The 17384-nt window shown below is 46.4% G+C and overlaps 1 protein-coding gene across 2 annotated transcripts in view; it reads right to left on the bottom strand.

The window, feature by feature from the left end:
- The window catches only part of ELMOD1 (ELMO domain containing 1), a 107621-nt gene that overhangs the window by 62955 nt on the left and 27282 nt on the right, over positions 1-17384 (bottom strand). For both annotated transcript variants that reach the window (XM_083169996.1, XM_083169997.1), the window contains one exon: positions 9231-9319. In XM_083169996.1, coding sequence (XP_083026122.1) covers positions 9231-9247 — 17 coding nt within the window. In that variant the 5' untranslated portion in view covers positions 9248-9319. Of the gene's footprint in view, positions 1-9230; positions 9320-17384 lie in introns of those variants that run through there.

The raw sequence follows: 17384 nt of genomic DNA on the forward strand, positions 1-17384 counted from the left end.
GGCTAATTATGTCACACAGTGTAAAATTAGATCTCTACTGTATTTTGTTTTAACCTATTCTCTGGAACAGCCCAGGGGGCAAGGGTGATAATGTGGTGAAATCATTCTTTTTTACCCACATGGCAATGCAGCATCAAACAAGGTGGAGGCTCAAATTGCATCATCAAGGTCCTGCTCTCTGAGGGCCAGATGTACTAAGCTTGAAAAGTGATAAAAGGGAGAGTGATAAACCACCATCCAATCAGCTCCTACCTGCCATGTCACAGACTGTGTTTGCAAAACGACAGGTAGGAGCTGATTGGTTGGTGGTTTATCACTCTCCCTTTTATCACTTTTCATGGCTTATTACAGCTCGCCCTTAAGGCCTGATTCAGACCTGTCTGCTAGACCGAGTATACTGGTAGCCTAGCAAACAGGTCAGCGCTGCCAACCGTCCTGAATCGGATGCTTAATACAGTGGGCTAGATTGAAGAGAGCCTCCTACTATCCTGGGAGTCCAGGGAAATCTATAAGACTGGGAAATCTGCGAGACGTCAGGCACCATTATTACGGAGTTAAAGATTTGAACGCAATTTCAACTATAACGGTGCAAGGAGCATATTTATGAACCTAAGAAAGTGCCTATTTTATTTCATCAGACCCCACCGCATTTATTCAGCCAACTAAATGACTTTCTTCACTGTGTTCAGGTGACCCCCTCCCTCCCCTTTAATTAGTGAAATCTCTGTAACCGTATTGCTGCAAACATTTATCTTCTGCATCTCGTGTGGATCTGCCCTTGGCAGTTTGGATAAGTTTCATCTCTTCAGCTCTCTCTCCTTCTCCAGCACCTCCGGAATCTGCAAGAAAATCTCCATAGCAACATAGAGTTCACGTCCCCTACATCAGATCCATCACACCGGCAGGCGCGATGCGGCAAGGGCTGTGCTGCTTGCATGCATATTAACGTCATCTTCACACTCAATCACAAACACATTATCATCCCAAAAGAAGCGGCCACGGATCGCACCAAGACATATTTTAATGCGCACACTTCTCTGCGTACCACATTTGTATTGCATGGTCTGGCAACATTAACATTTTACTCATTTGGTTAATTTAGCAATGTTACATGTGTTGCCTTTCATGACGTACATCTGCTAGACTGCTGCCTAGTTACACGTCTTTGAAATTAAACGGTCATGCAGGTATAACACTACAGCGATTATCGTTTATGCTAATGTGCAGCTCTTCCTGTGAAACCTGCATTGAATAATAAACATATCTTCATTTCATAATGGTTAGAATAGAGGCGGTTTCACAAATAGGGCATACTTGCCTACTTTTGAAAACTAGTTTTAGGGAGATTATAGTAGGTAGTATAATTTTGCATAGCGCACCATTGAGGGGGCGTGTCATGCTCCGCCCATAGGGCGTGTCTAGTTCCATATATGGAGAGATTGTGAAAAGAGATTGTGAACGTGGCACCTAGAAGCGTGGGTGTGTACTGCAGCATCAGAGGGGAATCTTTTAAAATTACTTATATCCAAATGTAGATGATCCCCAGCTGATTCAGAAGCAGATGAAGTTTTGATAAAATAGCAAAACTGCAACTGCTGTCTCCCGCATGCTGGGGGCTGCCTAGCACAGGACAAAGCTACCCAGCATGCCAAGTGCCTCTCAGTAATGCAATCACAATTCAATGCAAACCCAGGCATTAAGGGTAGCGGTCACCATTTTTCAGGCGGGACATCATGCAGCTGCCCCGAAAACAATGCATTGTCCGGACTGCACCCACCAAATGCTGCTTTGCTGCACCCCCCCCCCCACCCCACTGCCCATGAAACTGCAGTTGCATCTTCCTGGAATGATACCACGCTTTGAGCTTTGCACATGCATACTGCGGGTGCTGCACATGCATACTGCGGGTGCTGCACATGCACAGAAGTGAGAAAATCAGTTATTGATTTTCACACATCTGCATTTCATCCTGAATTAGGCAACTAATGTACTTTAGTGCGTTTTCCCTGCATTTACCTGTAACAATATTTAAACCAAGAAAGGGGCAGATTAAACAGCAAGCAATATTGTTATCACTCACAAATATTACAAATATTAAATGGTGTTCCAACCATTCGCCGCCACTAGAAATGTTGGGGCCCGGGACTGACCTTCAGCCAGGGCCCCCAGCGGCAACCCCCCCCCCCTCGCTCGCCGGCACCCCCAATTACTTACCAGCGGTGGTGTCGGGTGCACAGCAGCATCTTCTCCCGGGACTCGGAGAACGCACTGCACAGTGCAGCCTGCAGAGCGCCGAGCCCCTTGTGCAAGCCTGGCCGCCGGGTGGGGGCATTTGTGCGGGTGCGGGAGGGTGGGGGTGGTGGTGCCATGCCACCTCCAGAGGCTGGGGCCCGGGACAGTTGTACCCCTGGCACCCCCCTGTTGGCGGCCTTGCATGCCAGTTAGGAGGTTATTGGGTTATAGAACCAATATTTGTAATGAGTGATAACAAGAATTATCATTCGTTGTTAAATCTGCCCCTAAATAAAGTTTTAAATACTTGTAAGCATAAGAATATTTAATAAATCACAAAGAACAGGTATTGGGGTAGAGCGGTTTTTGAGTCTATGCCCCCTTTAGTTAATGTACCCAGCATTTTTGGGACAAAAAGAGAGAAAGGACTGCTTTGGGGGAACGCACTAAGAAACTAGAATCATAAAATATAACTTTTAATTCTTTATTGTTAAGAATCCCACAATTGGCTTATATGGGGATGCAGCGAAGAATAGAGGTTAAAATTAGGACATACTAACATATACACACAATGTGCTAAAAAAAGACAAGAAATGAAGTGTTATTAAAATTACACTTGAATCCTGTCTGAAAAAATGGATTCAAGTGTAATTTTAATAACACTTCATTTCTTGTCTTTTTTGAGCACATTGTGTGTATATGTTAGTATGTCCTAATTTTAACCTCTATTCTTCGCTGCATCCCCATATAAGCCAATTGTGGGATTCTTAACAATAAAGAATTAAAAGTTATATTTTATGATTCTAGTTTCTTAGTGCGTTCCCCCAAAGCAGTCCTTTCTCTCTTTTTGTCCCAAAAATGCTACATGCCTGACTGCTGGGAACAGCACCCCCTTCAGTCTATATATGAAAATTGGGGTTCTTCTCTCTGAAGATGTCATAATTATCTGGTGTGCAGGCGTGTAACAGGCTTCCTGGTGGAGCCACAATACGTTAATGTACCCAGACATGGAGTTAGGAAGTGTGATTCCATACCTTTAAAATGCTATTGTTTTGTCTAAAATCTAGTTTTTTACCGGTTATCTGGCTACCAACAGTAGAAACTTGTACCCTCGTGGGATTACTGGCAAGGCTGCGTACATGGTGGCTCACTCTGCTTGCAAGAGGTTCCCAATAGATGATGACGTCACAGTGTACATTAACTGGAGTGGATCTAGCAGCTAGAGTTGTCCTTTGTGATGATAGGACTTCCTGGTTCATGACCCAGACTCCTCTCTAGCGATGGGGGTGCTGGGAGGGATCTGATTGGATCCCTTTCAGCAGAGAATTGTGAAAGGGAACCCCAAACGGTGTGCTTTTCCAAGCCCCGTAATCTGTTGCGTTCCGGAGATTGGTGCATATGCTGTAAGCGGGAAAACCACAGTAAGCTGCTTTTTCTGCCCTTTGTCTGAAAGTATGAAGTCTTTCATCACACCTCACAGATGATCACAAGTCTATGATTTAGCGTCACTTTTCCACTCTCTCTAGCATTGCTAGGAAATGAGTAACTGCCGTCTTTGTTCTCTCATAACAGTTATTTATCTCTGCTCCAGTTTCCAACAAGCTATTCTTTTTACCTCACACAACCTCCTCTCGTGCTTCCCTCACATAACCCATCACCTTTCACTCACATGTCACAAAGATGCGTACAGTATAGGTCTCAGCTGCGTGCCTCTGAGCAGTCCTAACAAATCAGCAACCCTCCGTAACGCCAAGTCATCAGCACCAAAACTAAAGGCGCATGAATTGCAAATACGCTTTACATTTAATGCTTTACCCATCGTAGACTGACTCAAAACAAGGCACTTGTAAGGATTGGCACTTCTGTTGAACACTGGTTTACATCCATAATAATGAATAATAACATTCGTGTGCAATCATGGCTCCCGTAAGCAGAAACAGATGAGATAAGTAATTGAAGTAATCCCCTAGCAGTGTGAGCTGCAATGGTACCAACTGACTAAAGACGCCTTGTGTCCCAGTATGCAGAAGACAAGCCATCGCCTGCGGCGCCGTCTCCTTGATCTGCTTCATGCTGCTGTTTTTGCAATAAGCAATTCCAATAGCAGATTACTGATGTTCTGAAAATGAAATCCCTGTGGTTCTATTGGTCACCCATAACTGTATTGGATAAAATCAGCAGTGGCTCTACATATTAGCAAGGCTGTCTTAGCCATGATAATGTAGGTAGCGGGATGGCTGACACAGACAATGATTAGGTCAACAGTCCATAGGTCCAAAACATATGGTCAAAAGATTCATAAAAGTTGGGAATCACTGACTGACGTTAGCTTGCCGTTTTTAACTACCGTATATACTCGAGTATAAGTCGACCCAAATAGAAGCTGAGGCACCTAATTTTTAGCACAAAAAACTGGGAAAATGTATTGACTGGAGTAGAAGCCTAGGGTGGGAAATGCAGAGGGTCTAGGGGCACACTAACACACACACTGTACAGAGTCTAGGGGCACACTGACATACACACACTTATTGTAAAAGCACACTGACCAGACCAGAGGCCTGACACCCCACTCCGAAGAGGAACAGTACCTGCTGCTCTGCCCTGTGGTGCCCATATATCGCATCTGATACGGTCCACAGGTGTGTGCCATCGGTGCCGCACTGCTGGCACACACCTCCCTGCAGAGTGGGGAAACATCAGACAGGAGAGGTACTCTCCCTGCTCTGCATCCCCTGCAAGTGGCGAGCAGGAGATTAAAAAAATGGAAAAAAAAATGGGTGGCTGTTGATTGGCTGTGTTTCTTTCCTTTAATTCTTCTGCCCACCCCCCCCCCCTTTCTTGGGGGCTGCTGGGGGAGCTTGGGTCCAGCTTATCTTATGACCCTCCTCTGCCAGTCAAATGCCAGCATTCCCGGCTCTTCGGTGAGAGGCTTCAATGTTGCAAATTGCTTCATTTTAGCTACTCCTCCAAGGGACACATGTAAAGTCAGCAAGTACAGTATGTACTCATTTTATCTCCCCCACAATGAACATGGTATTTTTAGATTAACCTCATGATTTCTCATTTTTGGACTATATTTGGAAACCCTCTCTAGAAATCCAGCATTTGCCACTGGTCCTGCAGTTTTGACTGATATCAGGTGTAGATAATGGTGCACACAGCTGACAGCTTCCCCATGTATCACCTCCTGACCGCAACGAAGGAGCTTACAGTAGAGGACAATGGGAGAGAGGAATGATCGGAAGACTCTAGACTATCCTTGCGGTCTCCTGTAGTAACGGACCTATTGATAAGTAACTCCAACATATAGCCCTGTTATATTTTCCATTTACTAATGAGCTATAACAGGCCACTTGGAGGCAACACAGAGGTGTACACCAAGGAGGGGGACAATGATGAACCTCTTTGGACAGGTAAGTATTAGTAAATACAATTAGTGCAGGGAAAATTACAGGTATATACTGTCCGCAGATATATTTAGTGATAAATACAGCTTCTAGTGGACACATCCCTGGTAAAGGATATTACACTCCTTAAAATATGTAATCCTGGTCTCTGTACTAAGCCTAACTAGATACATGGGTATGATTTATCAGGCTCTGGAAATGAGCTCCGGAATATGGCATTAGCCCACCGTAGCCCCATAGACTATCTTTGCCATTTCCGCTCCTCATGTTGTATAGGTTTCCTGATAGGTTCAATAAAATCAGGCTTATAATTCGTACAACCGGCTTCAGACTCCTCATTGGATCCCCTACCCCTCTATAATACAGGGTTGCCTACTTTTAAAGTCTCCTCTCCAGGAAAGCAACACTTGGGGAGGACCTGACAGTAGACGTCTTCAAGCAATTTGCATCTTTAGCAACCCCCCTGAAAAGCCGTGAATCGTGTTCATTTACCGATGCGGCCAGGGAGACTTGGGGGGGGGGGGCACCTTTCCGAGGGGCCTGGAGGGGGACCTGATTTTTGGGAGCCTCCCAGCCATTCCGGGTGGGTAGGCAACCCTGCTAGAATACTTTTTTTTTTATCAAAAACCATCATTATTAACGCAAATGGCTGCTATAATTTTTACATGCTCATATAGGTGGCCAAATGTCAACTGTTTGCTGCTATGTTCCCTCATCCTCAGTCATTTAAATGTGTCAAAGTCAAATCCAAAACAGAATTTTGTTTTCTACAGATCAATTTGCAGTTAACCTGAGCAGCCGAGCTGGAAAGCAGCCAAGGGATTATAAATAATGAACATAAGGCTGCTTTGTAATTCCAATGCTGCAGCACCAGGCATCGTGCCGAGTGCTTTCTTATTTGGAGAGGAAATTACTTTAATTTTGGAAAAAAAATACATTTAAGAAAAGTAGATTCCTGATTTAAGCAATTAGAAATTCAGAATCAAAGAAGCGATTGTAATTAGCTATAGCAGACTGCCCTTCTGAATACGGACATGAAAAGATTTGCCGAACTGATTTAAAAACAGACTTAAGGCAGGGTTGTAGACTTTTACAGTCTCCTCTCCTGGAGAACCCCGGAGAAGAGACTGTCAGCATCACTTCTGGGGGCGGGGCCTGATGGAGACATCATCAGTCCCCGCCCCCAGTGATGCAAATCCCGCAATATGCGGGTCTCCGATGAGGGGGTGGGGCTAAATATGTGTGATTTGCATATTTAGCCCCACCCCTTCCCCCGGAAAACCCGTGAATCGCGGCAATTTAAAGCTTCTGCCACCAGGTACATGAGGGGGGAAGGGGGCCGCCATAATCCGGGAGGGTTGCCCACCTTTCTGGGGGGGGACCCGGTTTTCAGGATCCTCCCGGCCTTTCCGGGAGGGTTGGCAACCCTGACTTAAGGTGCCCATTACAATTATTGCATACAATATCGCATCTCATCGCATCTCGGGTTTTGCGATGAGATCTAGTACAAAAAGTATGTGCAGCACATACTTTTTGTACTAGATCTCATCGCAAAACTGAGATGCGATATTGCATACGATAATTGTAACGTGTATGGACACTTTTGGGCGGGTATTCAATATGGGATTCCGACTGTGGGAACGTACCGACAGTCTGAATCCCGGGCCATATTCGTTTCATCTGACAGCAACTCGACAATGTTTAGGCTGTCGACAACAAAACAGACTTGACTTATCAGACACCCTTCAATGCGGTCAGTAATCCGTCAGGAAATATCGACACATATTGAATACCCTCCCTATGGGTACATTTTCTAAAGCTGCTAAAAATGTAAAGAGCTGATGTTACCCATAGCAACCAATCACATTCTATCTATCATTTCTCAACTAGTATAAAGGCCCATCAACATGACAGCTTAGTACCTATCTGCTTCTACCTTCAATCTCTGTCTTCACAGCTCCCTCTATTCATATACAGCAAGGATGAAACAGATCATTTTTCCATTAAGTGGCCTCTTGTGTTTAGCCTTTTATATGGGGGGGGGGCTATGCAAGCACTATGCAAAGTTGTCCACAAAGTTGCTCATCTGCTGGTAATACAAGCAGATGAGCAGCTTTCCCAGCGAGGATACGGGAGCGCGCTTCTCCGCCGGGCCATACACACTGGGCAGCTTTGAGCTGAAAGCCACTCAAAACATCAAGTTTGAAAATCGCCCAGTGTGTATGGGCCTTTACACTCAGATTCCAGATCCCTAAAATTTTACAGGCAGTCCATAAGCCTGATTCTGGGTGGAACATATTTGCAGAGGCTTTTCTGTCTGCCCATAGCAGCCTGCTTACTATTTTAAAATGTATGCTAAGGTGAATATCGCCCATGTATGCAGAGCAATTGCAGGTCTGCGTGCGGAAAGACTCGTGATTTGCTTCCACCCCATGCTGGGTGCAGATCTCTCTGAAAGAGGGACCTCATCTCAGACCACATTGTACAAATGGGCATGGAAATCTGGCTACACACCCATGTTAATCATAGGACACTAGCACAAGATGGATCAGTAACACGCAATCGCATGGTCACTGCCCATAAACGCCAATCATCCATATCACTTGCAATCTCTGTCTGCGTATGCATGGCTCAGTGCATGTGCAGTAAGAGACTACTCTTTGCGCACTGAGCAGATCTCCACGGGAACCATCCGCCTCAGAATCGGCCTAAAGTTGTATCTGTGTTGGAGGTAGGTGTCACAGTATATAGCTCATATTTATATATAGGAAACCATGCACAGCTTATAGTTACTGTGATTAAACTTCATTTATCTAAACTGGAGATGTGCAGGTTCTGATTTACTCTGATTTCAAGGCAAGATTTTATTGGCTATCCCAAATCACATGACAGTTGTTGATAGCCAATAAGATCCTGCTTTGAAATCAGATACTGCACATTTTTAATCTAAACATGAATTCACTCATCACATATATACTGTACAGTATTTATCAATGTTCAGTTACAGGTTGTATCATTTGTTCATGATCATCTATACATATTTCCTACAGTATATGTGATATCCTGCAGAGGTGCCGAGATGGGCAGGGGGCATGTACAGATTATCCAGGCCAGGCCTGTCTGGTGATGGGCCAAGCAGCTGCCTAGATCAGCCAGGGAGGAGGAGGAGGAACAATAGCCCCCTCCCCCCTCACACTGTACATTCTGCGGCATAACTATACCAAATGTGCCAAGCAGGGCGTGGCCACGCATTCAAGACTGGGCTCTCTAGCACTGGGGCCCACCTGATGTCTCAGTAGGCCCCAAGTATGCATGCAATAACAAATATACTGTAAGTCCCACAGGAAATGCTGGTGCGACAAAATTGCCTTGATACATGGAACATTTTTCTGTCAAGTCTGTATGTAGATTCTCATTAACATTTAGATACACTGTCATTAAATATTCACCGTCAGGAACTGGCGATATCATCAGGGCACGAGGCGCAGTGTCTGATGCTGCAGGCTTCCCGAAATACTTGCCTCCGCTGCAACGGGTACCCTTTAAATAACCTCACGTTGGTAAAATAAATACACAGTTCCAATTACTTACTTCATGAAGTGCTTCATTGTTGATGCCTCAGCGATCCAAGCGTAAAATCCTCAGCAATATTACTGATAATAGACTTCTGCCGACAGAACCTGAAAAAAAAACAGCAGGGATGAAATTTGAGAAAAACAGAAATTGCCTCATTCCCGTGTTCCGATTTCCTTATTAGAAGACAGCGTGATACATTGCATCTATATGAAGAACATGAGGGGTATTCAAGCACCACCGCTATTTCCGACGGGGGCGCCTATTCAATGCGGTATAGCCCGAGAGCATTGAAGAGGCAGATCGACAGAACGGGCCCAACTTTAAAACCTGTCGGGCCCGTTTTGTCACGATCATCGACAATCCACGTCCGTTTATGCGGACACGCCCCCTGTGTCTGCAGTTGTGGGAGCGACGCCGGCATATTTAGCGGATATTTTGCACATCTCTCACAGCAACATTGGCACACAAAGGGTTAAAACCAGAAAGAAAAAAAAACAAACAAAAAAAACCATTACACCGTTATTGCGGTCGATCTACCAGCGGAATCACTAAACTGATCAGTGAACCCAGATGCAGGTGTGAGTCTGCACTGCTTCACCTTGACTTCCAATCGGAAGTCCGACCTGCCAGTCACCCAAGGCAGTCCCATTGGGTGGTGTTCCCGCCCACCAGGAACGCCTCTACATGGGCTGCTGATCGGCAGCCCATAAAAAACAGGTTCTGCGCATGCGCAGTACGAGGATGATCCTCGAGATCTATCAACAGATCATGTTTACCAGGCCACCTGTGGATCTTTAGAGTGTGTCAGTTAGGAATGAATCCAGCAGGTTTGAAAATATGACAGTATGTAATGACTACACCTGTGCACAAGGTAGTTAGTAGAGATGTGCACCGGCCACTTTTCGGGTTTTGGGTTCTGATTACCTTGAGGTTTTGGGTTCTAATGGGTTTTGGCAAAACACCTCCTAAGTGTTTTGTGTTTGGATTTTTTGGGTTTTGGGTTCTGATTTTTTTATTTTTTTTTGCTCCTACGCTATATTTACCTCAATAACATTCATGTACACTCATTTCCAGTCTATTCTGAACACCTCACAATATTGTTTTTAGGGCAAAAGTTTGCCGAGGTAGCTGGATAACTATGCTAAGCCACAAGTGTGCGGCACAAACACGTGGCTCATGTAAGAGTGGCACTGCAGCGGCAGACAGGATGGCAGTTTAAAAAAATAGGCCCAAAAAAGATCCCTATCTGGCTTGATCATGCACTATTTACCATGTGCAGCCAAGGAGCGGTGGGCATTTTGTGCAGCACAGAGTTTGTCTGCAAGTGTGTAACTGTTTTGATCACTTTAACATCCATCAAGACCCCTATCTGGCTTGATTGTGTGATTATGATTAATTAATGTAATCTGATTGTTTAATTTTGTGATTATTATTCATTTATTACCAGTCGTCTCTTAAATCATTGCCTAATGGGTGTAGGGGAGGGGGCTAATCAATTTTAAGGTGGCAGATGGAAGATGTAATGTAATGTGTAAACCATCACTAGCATTGGTTGCAGCAGTGGCAGTAACTGATGGACCCGGCTGTGCAGATAAGGAATGCTGACAGCGATCACTAGCTGTCCATCAGTTACTGCCACTGCTGCAACCAATGCTAGTGATGGTTACGCATGCCCTATGGCATAGGGCATGCGTAACCATCACTAGCATTGGTTGCAGCAGTGGCAGTAACTGATGGACCCGGCTGTGCAGATAAGGAATGCTGACAGCGATGATGTCACAGGGAGAGCCAGAGAACTGTTGCTCCATGCAGCGCTGGAAAACTTTGCTGCCCGTGGTGACGGCTGGTCCATCAGTTACTGCCACTGCTGCAACCAATGCTAGTGATGGTTACGCATGCCCTATGGCATAGGGCATGCGTAACCATCACTAGCATTGGTTGCAGCAGTGGCAGTAACTGATGGACCCGGCTGTGCAGATAAGGATTGCTGACAGCGATGATATCACAGGGAGAGCCAGCAAACTGTTGCTCCATGCAGCGCTGGAAAACTTCACTGCCTGTGGTGATGCCATAGGGCATGCGTAATCACTAGCATTGGTTGCAGCAGTGGCAGTAACTGATGGACCCGGCTGTGCAGATAAGGATGCTGACAGCCATGATGTCACAGGGAGAGCCAGCGAACTGTTGCTCCATGCAGCGCTGTAAAACTTTGCTGCCCGTGGTGATGCCATAGGGCATGCAGAGGAAGACGTAGCACCCAATAGGGGTCATGAAGGCAGTAAGCAAGGAAGAGGCTCTGTCCAGAGGGATCTGCCAAAACCCACACTTGGCATTCAGGGTGCTAAAGACCGTTGCACCTGTCATGTCAGCGATCACCTGCTCGATGGTGCAGAGTGTGTATCTGTTTTGTTCTGTTATTTAATAAGATCCCTATCTGTCTTGATTGTGATTACGATTATTTATAATTAATTAATTTCATCTGATTTTTAATTTTGTGATTAGTAATAATTATTCATTTATTATTTATTACCATTCGTCTCGTCAATCATTGCCTAATGGGTGGAGGGGAGGGGGCTAATCAATGACTAGGTGGCAGCTGGAAGAGTTCTATCTGGCTGCGACTTCTGTAACTCTATTGATCGCTAGGGTGGATTCAGGTGATCTGGCTAGCTAGGCAGGTGTTACCTTTGCTCACTGCTTCACATGCGTCCCTCGTGAAGCTGCGCGCTCTGTCGAGGGGGATGTCCTTTGCCGGTAGAGAAGTACTGATCTCCTCTCAAGGTGTTACGACTCGTAGCTGCACTCCCCTGCTACAACCTCAAAACAAGCACCAAGACCCCTATCTGGCTTGATTGTGCACTGTTTACACAGTGCAGCCGAGGAGCAGTGGGCGATTGGTGCAGCAATCAATTACTCTCATGAGTGTAATGCAATCAGTTATATATGCATTTAAAAGACAAGTCCCTCATACGAATGACTCTCAGCAGTGGGCACCAGACCAGACAGGTAGATGAGGCAGTACTAGTTGTGTGTGTATCTGTTTTGGTCAGTTTAATATTTCATAAGACCCCTATCTGGCTTGATTCGGATTCTGATTGATTGATTATTAATTCATTTTATGATGTGATTGATTCATGGTCGAAACAATTGCAGCCACCCACAAAGAAGTGTAAGTGCAGCCGCCCACAAAGAAGTGTAAGTGCAGCCACCCACAAAGAAGCGTAATTGCAGCCACCCCCAAAGAAGTTTAATTGCAGCCGCCCACAAAGAAGTGTAATTGCAGCCACCCACAAAGAAGTTTAATTGCAGCCAATGCTGCTCAGAGGAAAACTGCAGGGATGTGAGGGGTTAAACAGCCCCAGCTCAGTCCACGTGCAGGGAGCCCGGTACCACCCTGATTGGCTGCCCAGGGAGACGCTACCGGCCGGAGCCGGCAACAGCAGCAGAGTACAAGGGTGCCCTACCCCCACTCAGCCTGTACCCTTCCTGCCCCAGCCCTGACTCCCCCAGGTCAGGGAGATCACATTCTCACCCATGAAGATGGTGATGGTGACACAATTCTAAAATAGTACAGAGAACAACCTCTTGCACACTAGACCACTGTGCTTGATACAAGACAGACCAGAGTCCACCTAAAGGTGTCGGCTAGTACAGCATCCCTAAAAGTCTCAAGGCTCCAAAAAAAAAAGGCTGCAGTGGCAGACTCCCAAATTAATGCAGTGTGAGAGCTGCAACCAGCAGTGGGCGATTGGTGCAGCAATCAATTACTCTCATAAGTGGAATGCAAACAGTTGTATGCATTGAAAAGACAAGTCCCACATATGAATGACTCTCAGCAGTAGGAATAATGAATGGTGATGCAAGATGGAATTGTCCTTGGGCCCTTCCCACCCACCCTTATGTTGCGAAAATAGGACATGCACACTTTAACAAACCAAACATTTCAGCGACAGGGCCTACAAAACTGTGGCTGAAATGATTGGTTTGTTTGGGCCCCCACAAAAAATTAACCAATTCATAATATCTCCCTGTATAAACTGGCTCTACAGCAACAAGATGTCATTGTCGCTCATCATCATCCTCCTTCTCCGATTCCTCGCCCCCTTCAGTGTGTACTTCCTCATTCTCAGAGATTATCAATTCGTCCCCGCTGGACTCCACAATCACAGGTCCCGTTATAATCTCTGGAGGCAATTCCTGGTCTTCATTGAATAAGTGATAATTCATTTTTATAAACATCATTTTCTCAACATTTTTCGGGAGCAGCCTCCTTCGCCGCTCACTGACCAGGTTCCCCGCTGCACTGAATACTCTTTCGGAGTACACACTGGAGGGGGGACAACTCAGGTAAAATAGAGCCAGTTTGTACAGGGGTTTCCAAACTGCCTTTTTTTCCTGCCAGTACAGGTAAGGACTGTCTGACATGTCTACTTGGATGCTGTCACCAAAGTAATCATCCACCATTTTTTCTATGTTGACAGCATCCAATGCACCGACAGTAGACATGTCAGCAATCGTTGGCAGGTCCTTGAGTCCGGACCAGATGTCCAAACTCCCTCCTGCTTGCCCTGCATCCCTGCCAGCGGGTTGTGTGGGAAATCGCAGCTGTTTCCTCACAGGCACAGGTGGGGGAGAAAATGAAGGAGGAGCTGGGGCAGTGTCACGGTCCCCTTCAGATGACAATCTCCTGACCAGCAGGTCTTTGCACCTTTGTAGACTTGTGTCCACCGGAATCAGAGACACAACATACGCTTTAAACTGAGGATCGAGCACTGTGGCCAAAATGTATTCCTCTGACTTTAACAGACCGACCACCCTCGTATCCTGGCAAAGCGTATGGAGGGCTTCATCCACAATAGCGACATGCTTTGCGGAATCGCTACGCTTTAGCTCCTCCTTCACTTTCTTTAGCTGCTTTTGTAACAGCCTGATCAGGGGAATCACCTGACTAATGCAGGCAGTGTCGGAACTGACTTCACGTGTGGCTAGTTCAAACGGCTGGAGAACCTTGCACAACACGGAAATCAGCCTCCACTGCGCTTGAGTCAGGTGCAGCCCCGCTTCTCTGCCTATGTCGTAAGTGGCCGTGTAGGCTTGAATGGCCTTTTGCTGCTCCTCCATCCTCTGCAGCATATAGAGGGTGGGAGTTCCAGCGCGTCACCACCTCTTGTTTCAGCTGATGGCAGGGCAGGTTGCGGAGTTTTTGCTCCCGCTCCAGCCTTCGGCAGGCAGTGGCAGAATGCCGAAAGTGTCCGCAAATTTTGCGTGCCACCGCAAGCATCTCCTGCACACTCCTGTCATTTTTTATGAAATGCTGCACCACCAAATTTTTTGTGTGGGCAAAACATGGCACGTGCTGGAAATTGCCCATGTTTAATGCCCGCACAATGTTACTGGCATTGTCCGACACCACAAATCCCCAGGAGAGTCTAAGGGGGGTAAGCCACAGGGAGATGATTTCCCTCAGTTTCTCTAAGAGGTTGTCGGCGTTGTGCCTCTTCTTAAAACCGGTGATACACAGCGTAGCCTGCCTTGGAAGGAGCTGGCGTGTAGGAGATGCTGCTGCGGAAGGCGGTGCATCTACCCAGTGGGCTGTCACAGTCATATAGTCCTTAGTTTGCCCTGATCCACTTGTCCACATGTCTGTAGTTAAGTGTACAGTGGGTACAGCCACATTTTTCAGGGCACTGAGGACACTTTTTCTGACGTCCCTGTACATCGCGGGTATCGCCTGCCTAGTGAAGTAAAATCTAGACGGGATTTGGTACCGGGGACACAATACCTGCATCAACCGTTTAAATCCCACTCCATTGATGGCGGACACCGGACACACGTCTAACACCAACATAGCTGTCAAGGCCGCAGTTATCCGCTTTGCCATAGGATGACTGCTGTCATATTTCATCCTCATGGAAAACAACTGTTGGAGGGTCAATTGCTTAGTGAAAGACGTAGCGGTCTTACGACTTCCCCTCTGGGATGATGACTGACTTCCAGGAGCAGCAGCAGCGGCAGTAGTAGTAGGTGTAGCGCTGCAGGATCCTCCGGAGGAATCTATGGAGTCATTCATGCAGGTGAGATGGACTGCAGGACTCCCCCCTATCCGAATCGAGGAGGAAATTGTTGAGGAGGGAGTTGGTGGTGTGCTTTTCAGGCACTTGGCTCCAAAAGGAGGACCAAGTGATTTAGGTGTCGCTGGACTGCTAGCCGCACTTTCTGGACTAAACACTGAACCATGAATCTTCTTTAGGTGACGTTGAAGGGAGGTTGTCCCTAGGTGGGCAAGATCCTTACCCCTGCTTATTGGAGTTTTACATAAGCTACAAATGGCAATACTTTTGTTGTCCGGATGCGGATAAAAAAAATTCCAGACCACAGAGTTGGATTTATTGGTCCTTTGTCCAGGCATGATGATGGGCTTTTTCATCCCATGGACAACAACTTTTTCCCCCACAGGTGCCTCATTCCTCCCTGGTGCGTCATTTAAGCAAACCAACTCTCCATCCTCCTCGACAACTTCCTCCTCAGTGCCAGCTACATCAATATCCTCCTCCTGGTGTACAACATCACCTTCACTAATAAAATCTAGAACTAGACTGTGGGTGATCCTTCCAGCATATGCAGAGGGCGTACTGCAAATGGTGGAAGGAGCCACCTCTTCACGTACAGTGATGGGAGGTCCGGCATCACAACCACCGCCACCCTAGGACTCTCCGTGGGGATTTGGGATATGTCTTTGGAAGGCTGATTTTTTTTCTGATTTATTTTCCGAATTTTTATCGGGTTTTTTTTTTCTGCAATTTTTTCAGACTTTTTTGAGTCGGTGTCAGCCTAACTCTCTTTAATTTCCTATTGGGCGGGGAGAGAGGAGGAGGAGGACTTTCCTCGTCATCTGAAGCTGCACCACTAGTCATGAAGTTAGGCCATGGCCTTAGTCGTTCCTTGCCACTCCGTGTCGTAAATGGCATATTGCCAAGTTTAAGTTTCTCTTCCAACGATTTACATTTCATATTTTTATTACTTTTACGGAAGTTTGGTTTCGATTGTACATGCCTTCTGCTTTCACACTGGGCATCGGCCGTGGCAGACGACGTTGTTGGCATTTCATCGTCTATGTCATGACTAGTGGCAGCAGCTTCAGAACTATGAGGAAGTGGATCTTCATCTTTCCTTTGTTTGTTAAACTCCATATTTTGGATCTCCATTATTTTTGTGGAGTTATGTAACAGGACAGCGCCACTGGAGTGCAACTAATATATGTCAGTGAGTATACTATACACCAGCAGGCAGTTATACAGATACAGCAGTATTAGGCAGTGAGCCACAGACCAGACGGTAGATACGGCAGTATTAGGCAGTGAGCCCCAGACCACACAGGTAGATATACGGCAGTATTTATTAGGCAGTGAGCCACAGACCAGACAGGTACGGCAGTATTAGGCAGAGAGCCCCAGACCACAAAGGTAGATATACGGCAGTATTTATTAGGCAGTGAGCCCCAGACCACACAGGTACGGCAGTATTAGGCATTGAGCCCCAGACCAGACAGGTACGGCAGTATTAGGCAGAGAGTCCCAGACCACAAAGGTAGATATACGGCAGTATTTATTAGGCAGTGAGCCCCAGACCACACAAGTAGATATTCGGCAGTATTTATTAGGCTGTGAGCCCCAGACCAGACGGTAGATACGGCAGTATTAGGCAGTGAGCCCCAGACCAGACAGGTACGGCAGTATTAGGCAAAGAGCCCCAGACCACAAAGGTAGATATATGGCAGTATTTATTAGGCAGTGAGCCCCAGAGCACACAGGTAGATATACGGCAGTATTTATTAGGCAGTGAGCCCCAGACCAGGCGGTAGATATGGCAGTATTAGGCAGAGAGCCCCAGACCACAAAGGTAGATATACGGCAGTATTTATTAGGCAGTGAGCCCCAGACCAGACAGGTACGGCAGTATTAGGCAGAGAGCCCCAGACCACACAGGTAGATATACGGCAGTATTTATTAGGCAGTGAGCCCCAGACCACACAGGTAGATATACGGCAGTATTTATTAGGCAGTGAGCCCCAGACCACACAGGTAGATATACGGCAGTATTTATTAGGCAGTGAGCCCCAGACCACACAGGTAGATATACGGCAGTATTTATTAGGCAGTGAGCCCCAGA

This window comes from Crinia signifera, chromosome 2, assembly GCF_055691185.1.
Source record: "Crinia signifera chromosome 2, ASM5569118v1, whole genome shotgun sequence".
Classification (NCBI taxonomy): Eukaryota; Metazoa; Chordata; class Amphibia; order Anura; family Myobatrachidae; genus Crinia; species Crinia signifera.